Genomic DNA, 7,500 nt, shown 5'->3' on the forward strand with positions numbered 1-7,500 from the left:
ACACACATTCACATAGAGTGTGCATTACATTCACCCATTCACACACACATTCACACACCTTTACATAGAGTGTGCATTACATTCACCCATTCACACACACATCCACACACCTTTACATAGAGTGTGCTGTGCATTACATTCACCCATTCACACACACATTCACACACCTTTACATAGAGTGTGCATTACATTCACCCATTCACACACACATTCACACACCTTTACATAGAGTGTGCATTACATTCACCCATTCACACACACATTCACACACCTTTACATAGAGTGTGCATTACATTCACCCATTCACACACACATTCACACACTGATGGCGGAGGAAACCATGCAAGTCATCAACCTGCACATCAGGAGCAATCAAGGGTTCAGAGTCTTGCTCAAGGACACTAACTCTGGGGGAGACCACAGGGATCGAACCGGGAACCTTGTGGTTGCCATCCGGCCACTCTACCCCTGAACCACCGCCGACCCACAGCCCCACATTGAATCTATACAACACAGTATTCAGACTCTAGTCCAGATAAACTGACAACACACAGTACACAGTGCGCAGAACTTTATAAAACTTTATTGGTAATGTTCGCTGCACTCAGAGGGAAATAAACTCAACTTTATTGGTAACGCTGCGCACTGAAATAAAGAGGTTGACGCAGTAGTAATGTCAACATGCGTGTGTGTGTGCGTGTGTGTGTGTGTGTGTGTGTGTGTGTGTGTGACCTGACAAATAGCCTTCATAACCAGCAGGCCGAGACGTTACTGCTGTGTCACACACACGCACACGCACGCGCGCACACACACACACACGCACACACACAGACAGCAGGGCAGCAGTGAACATAAGGGAGCAGGCCTGAGGGGTCTAGGCTAGGGGAACGTGACCCAAAACAGACATTAAGACATTCACCCGGCCGGGAAAACAGCAGATCTACAAGCTCACAATACGGACAGACTGGTGAAAACAGCAGATCTACAAGCTCACACTACGGCCGGGACCGAAGCTGGTGAAAACAGCAGATCTACAAGCTCACACTACGGCCGGGACCCGGACTGGTGAAAACAGCAGATCTACAAGCTCACACTACGGCCGGGACCCAGACTGGTGAAAACAGCAGATCTACAAGCTCACAATACGGACAGACTGGTGAAAACAGCAGATCTACAAGCTCACACTACGGCCGGGACCCAGACTGGTGAAAACAGCAGATCTACAAGCTCACAATACGGACAGACTGGTGAAAACAGCAGATCTACAAGCTCACAATACGGCCGGGACTCGGACTGGTGAAAACAGCAGATCTACAAGCTCACAACTCCATGTTGATCTGACCTCATCAAACCCTGTACACTCAAGACACGCTCCATATATGGCCAGTAGAGAATTCATTCCATAACTACGACTACAGTGGTTTACAGATGGTTACTCACATGGGAGTCAGACTACAGTAGTCTACAGATGGTTACTCACATGGGAGTCAGACTACAGTGGTTTACAGATGGTTACTCACATGGGAGTCAGACTACAGTCATGGTTTACAGATTGTTAGTCACATGGGAGTCAGACTACAGTGGTTTACAGATGGTTACTCACATGGGAGTCAGACTACAGTGGTTTACAGATGGTTACTCACATGGGAGTCAGACTACAGTCATGGTTTACAGATTGTTAGTCACATGGGAGTCAGACTACAGTAGTCTACAGATGGTTACTCACATGGGAGTCAGACTACAGTAGTCTACAGATGGTTACTCACATGGGAGTCAGACTACAGTGGTTTACAGATGGTTACTCACATGGGAGTCAGACTACAGTGGTTTACAGATGGTTACTCACATGGGAGTCAGACTACAGTGGTTTACAGATGGTTACTCACATGGGAGTCAGACTACAGTAGTCTACAGATGGTTACTCACATGGGAGTCAGACTACAGTAGTCTACAGATGGTTACTCACATGGGAGTCAGACTACAGTCATGGTTTACAGATTGTTAGTCACATGGGAGTCAGACTACAGTGGTTTACAGATGGTTACTCACATGGGAGTCAGACTACAGTGGTTTACAGATGGTTACTCACATGGGAGTCAGACTACAGTGGTTTACAGATGGTTACTCACATGGGAGTCAGACTACAGTGGTTTACAGATGGTTACTCACATGGGAGTCAGACTACAGTGGTTTACAGATGGTTACTCACATGGGAGTCAGACTACAGTGGTTTACAGATTGTTACTCACATGGGAGTCAGACATCAGCTGGATGGAGTCCAGACTCTTGCTCCTGAGGATCCGTCCCTGGATCCTGCCGTGGATTCTTCTCAGAGACGGTTTCCCCTGCTTGGAGGCGGGGCTTGGTCCGTGGGAGGGGCTAGGGTGGATCCTGTATGGTAGACGCAGAGACGACAACCAATCAGTGAGGAGGTGAGAGGGGTTAGCCTATAGACAGTCTGTCTGAAGTGAGTGGTACTGTACTGTAATGTACTGTACTGTACTGTACTGTACTGTACTGTACTGTATTGTACTGTATTGTACTGTACCGTACTGTACCGTACCGTACCGTACCGTACCGTACCGCACCGCACCGTACCGTACCGTACCGTACCGTACCGTACCGTACCGTACCGTACTGTACTGTACTGTACTGTACTGGCCCTCCTTGCATGCGTGCGTGCGTGACAATTGGTGGTGAACAAACGCTATAACGCTATTTCCGTGCTCAGACGGACAGACACAGACCCAGTCAGTCAGCCAGCCAGCCAGCCAGCCAGCCAGCCAGCCAGCCAGCCAGCCAGCCAGCCAGCCAGCCAGCCAGCCAGCCAGGGACACACATTGCTGTGCATTGGAGTGGCTGGTGAAACAGTATTATCAGTATTCTGGTGGCTTGGAATAACAACGTAGGCATTTATCAGACACACTTAACACTAGCATGACTTCAGTAAAATGAGACACAAGTAGCTGTGCTTAAATTCTAATTTAGAAAATGTTTCAGATGTCAAAAATGTCTGAGATGATTTCCACAGGTTGAACTCTATTGTTCCATCTTGTGTACAATACAGATACATAGGAGTAAAACTGTATTGTCCATCTTGTGTACAATACAGATACATAGGAGTAAAACTGTATTGTTCATCTTGTGTACAATACAGATACATAGGAGTAAAACTGTATTGTCCATCTTGTGTACAATACAGATACATAGGAGTAAAACTGTATTGTTCATCTTGTGTACAATACAGATACATAGGAGTAAAACTGTATTGTATCTTGTGTACAATACGAGTCATGTTTTGTTTGGCTTCCTTCAGACAATACAGCAGCAAATATATATAATAATGACATAAAACAGCAAAACACAGCAAACAAGGGTATAGAAACTTCCAGTGTAAAGTGCAAAGTTAGAGCAAACAAAGAGTAGAAAAAGAGTATGGTATTATATACAGGTATGTACATGACTACATGTGCATGTTTTCTCTGTAGTAGCAAAGTTAGGTGAACTGTGTAAACAAGAACAACACATGGCCTACATCAGGGGGTGAACTGTGAACTGTGAACTGTGAGTTAGGTGAACTGTGTAAGCAAGAACAACACATAGCCTACATCAGGGGGTGAACTGTGAACTGTGAACTGTGAGTTAGGTGAACTGTGTAAACAAGAACAACACATAGCCTACATCAGGGGGTGAACTGTGAACTGTGAACTGTGAGTTAGGTGAACTGTGTAAACAAGAACAACACATAGCCTACATCAGGGGGTGAACTGTGAACTGTGAACTGTGAGTTAGGTGAACTGTGTAAGCAAGAACAACACATAGCCTACATCAGGGGGTGAACTGTGAACTGTGAGTTAGGTGAACTGTGTAAGCAAGAACAACACAGCCTATAGGCCCTACATGATAAATAATACATCAAATAGTCACTATTTTCAAATGGCCAAAATATACAGGGCTCAAGGCTCAATACTCTACTGGACTGCAGACTGAGAATCAGACAGGGAACCCCTTGTGGTGGTTACATACATTATGTATAGCTATTGAAAAATAGCAGATCTACAAGCTCAGAGCGTGCCACCGAGTGGCACGCTATGAACTTGTAGGTCTGCTATTTTTGAAAAATCGTTAAAATGTGCCTCAAATCTTTCAGAAAATTGTCATGATTTAGAAAACTGAAGGATTTTTGTGTTATTTTATTTGTTTTAGCCTACAGGTTTAAGTTTCCCTGTAAAGGAAGAAAATAAACAACTTTAATTTGACACCTGAACCAACCTGGAGTGGACATTCTATTATTTTATTCAAACAAAGCAAGTATCTTAGTGTTTCAGTAAAGTGCCTCACATGAGAAGGTCTCGCACCTTCCTACCTACATGACTGCCTTCCTAAATATGTCCCAAACCGCCCCCTAAGGTCTTCCACTGCTGGCCTGCTCGCTTTGCCTAAAATAATGGCAACAAAAAAATACGGGGAAGCAGCTTTTTGCTTCTACGGGCCGACGGCATGGAACAAGCTCCCACTGTACCTTCGTCAGGCAGCCTCTGTAGACATTTTTAAAGCACAGCTCAAGACCCACTTCTACAACATTGCTTTTAATTTATCTTTTATTTGTTGTTATTCATGTCCTCACTGTATTGCATTACTGATTGTTTTTGTTTATGCCTTGCCTTTCTTTTGTTTTTTTCTCCATTGTTCTGTAAAGCACTTTGAGCTGCATTTCATGTCATGAAAGGTGCTATACAAATAATGTTTTATTATTATTAAGGGAGAAAAGTGTTTTTAACAAACGGATAAGTGGTCACTCACTACTTTAGTCAAAATCTAGAAAAGACACTTAAAAGTACTCTTTACCTTTGATTCTTTATGTTTGATTCTTTATCTGAGATTTGCAGAACAAACATAAACAAACACTCACTGCTTGAGGAAGAGGAAGTGAACCCCTTTAGGAAAACTGCCCACAGCTCCATCTACTGGCGGACTAGTGATATGGATGGTGCTATTATCATCCTTGAGGGGGTTCCAGGGGATCCGGGACCACCAGGGGTCCTTGAGGGGGTTCCAGGGGATCCGCGGACCACCAGGGGTCCTTGAGGGGGTTCTAGGTGGTCCCCATGCAGCTAAATGAAGGTAACCAAACTCTGTAGCTCCAGATGATACCTGTGCTTTAGACCCGTTGTTGACCTGTCTGTCTGTCTGTCTGCCTGTATGCCTGCCTGTCTGTCTGTCTGTCTGTCTGTCTGTCTGCCTGTATGCCTGCCTGTCTGTCTGTCTGTCTGTCTGTCTGTCTGTCTGTCATCAAATGCTGGATGAGTGAGAACTTTCTCAAGCTAAATGAGGATGAGACAGAAGTTCTCATAATCGGTTCTAGTGAGCAGAAATAATCGATAATAAGCAGACTTGGCAACCTGACTGTAGAAAGTAACAGTACAGTAAAGAACTTGGGGGTCATTATTGATTCTGAATTGAATTTTAATTCACACATTAATCACGTTACCAAGATTGCCTTTTTTCACCTTAAAAATATTGCACGAATCAGTCTATTTGTCAATGGACGATGCAAAAACGCTAATCCACTCCAATTTGTTTTTTCTCGGCTTGATTTATACTGCAATACACTTTTTTCAGGACTGCCTAAGAAAACAACTGACAGATTACAACTTGTCCAAAATGCAGCAGCCAGAGTTTGAACTAAAACTAAGATGAGAGAATATATTACTCCTTTAGCTTCACTGCAGTAATTAGCTTCCGGTTGTTTTTAGGATTGATTTAAAAAATATTTTACTTGTTTATAAAGCTCTCAATGGTCTCGCACCTTCCTACCTACATGACTGCTTGCCTAAATATGTCCCAAACCGCCCCCCTAAGGTCTTCCACTGCTGGCCTGCTCGCTTTGCCTAAAACAATGGCAACTAAAAAACACGGTGAAGTAGATTCTTCTAGGGAGCAAAACTCCCACTGTGCCTTCGTCAGGCAGCCTCTGTAGAAATGTTTAAAGCACAGCTCAAGACCCACTTCTACACTCTTTTAATTGATCTTTCAAATTCCTTGTTATTCAAGTCCTCACTGTATTGCATTACTGCAATTATTTTAATGTTTTATGCCTGGCTTGTCTTTTCTTTCTTTCTCCATTGCTCTGTAAAGCACTTTGAGCTGCATCTCATGTCATCAAAGGTGTTGATTTCGTTTTAGTTTGGTTCTTGATTAGTTTTCATTTAGTTTTAGTCACATTTTAGTCACCTGGAATGTTTTAGTGTTAGTCTAGTTTTAGTCGACTAATCATCATAAGATTTTAGTCAACTCGTCGCAACGCGTTGTGAGCTTGTAGATCTGCTATTTTCAGCATGCAACTAATTGTAAAATGACTCATACTGGATATCTTGTCCACTAGTCCCTTCCTGACATTTTAGTCTGTATTATCAGGGATATTGTACCAGGGACCCCCATCTGAACATGTGTTGTACCAGGGACCCCCATTTGAACATGTGTCGTACCAGGGACCCCCATGTGAACATGTGTTGTACCAGGGACCCCCATCTGAACATGTGTTGTACCAGGGACCCCCATGTGAACATGTGTCGTACCAGCGACCCCCATGTGAACATGTGTTGTACCAGGGACCCCCATGTGAACATGTGTTGTACCAGGGACCCCCATGTGAACATGTGTTGTACCAGGGACCCCCAACTGAACATGTGTTGTACCAGGGACCCCCATCTGAACATGTGTTGTACCAGGGACCCCCATGTGAACCTAAACCTAAAGAACCAAAAGTGTAAAACATTGATTTATGATCAGTTATATTTAAAACTTTAGACCCTAAAGAATGTCTGAGTGTAAAAACATTGATTTATGAGTGTATTGTTGAAATTAATCCTCTACTGTACAGCTGTGCAGGGGTGTGGGGGGGCGGCATAAATCTCTCCCTGACTGGTAGTCCCTCAAGGCTCTGTACTTGATTCTCTCCTTTTCCCCCCCGCAAAAAACACATAGTCTACGGCACTCACGCTGAGCTTGTAGATCTGTTAAGATAACACCTGTACGCCACACACGATGAGCTGGTGATGCACAGGTTTAATGTTTGTTTTGTAAAGGCCATTTATTTACAATGAGGGGAAAATGTACGTCATAATGTGTCGTTTACGTCATCTCTCTGTATTGTTAAAGGCGTTTAATGTTTGTGTTTGTTTTACATCACCATTACATCACCTAATCAACATGAGTTAGACTTTAATATATTAGCGCCCCTCACTTCACACGGGTGTGATTTTTTTAAATAATATTAAACATTATCGATCGATTGATTGAATAGTTGATTAGACAGAACAGAGTCTTAATGGCTATAGAACCAGATAACAGTCAGATACTGGTGGGTTGGTTGGTTCTGTTTGTCGTTTATCTGTCTTGTTTTAATGTGTCTTACAATTCCACTTTACAACAAAGCGCTCTCCTCTCCTCTCCTCTCCTCTCCTCTCCTCTCCTCTCCTCTCCTCTCCTCTCCTCTCC

At 43.6% G+C, this 7,500-nt stretch overlaps 2 protein-coding genes across 2 annotated transcripts in view; one reads left to right on the top strand and one right to left on the bottom strand.

The window, feature by feature from the left end:
- LOC308313636 (nuclear factor 7, ovary-like) overlaps nucleotides 1-7,500 on the top strand; it is a 283,858-nt gene that overhangs the window by 241,139 nt on the left and 35,219 nt on the right. The window lies entirely within an intron of this gene.
- The window catches only part of tjp1b (tight junction protein 1b), a gene marked incomplete at both ends in the record, with an annotated part of 89,594 nt that overhangs the window by 73,479 nt on the left and 8,615 nt on the right, over nucleotides 1-7,500 (bottom strand). Inside the window, one exon of the mRNA XM_080762310.1 lies at nucleotides 2,250-2,391. Within this exon, the coding sequence (XP_080618436.1) occupies nucleotides 2,250-2,391 (142 nt within the window). The remainder of the gene's footprint in view (nucleotides 1-2,249; nucleotides 2,392-7,500) is intronic.

This window comes from Protomyctophum bolini, assembly GCF_963924005.1.
Source record: "Protomyctophum bolini genome assembly, chromosome: 4".
NCBI classification, from domain to species: domain Eukaryota; kingdom Metazoa; phylum Chordata; class Actinopteri; order Myctophiformes; family Myctophidae; genus Protomyctophum; species Protomyctophum bolini.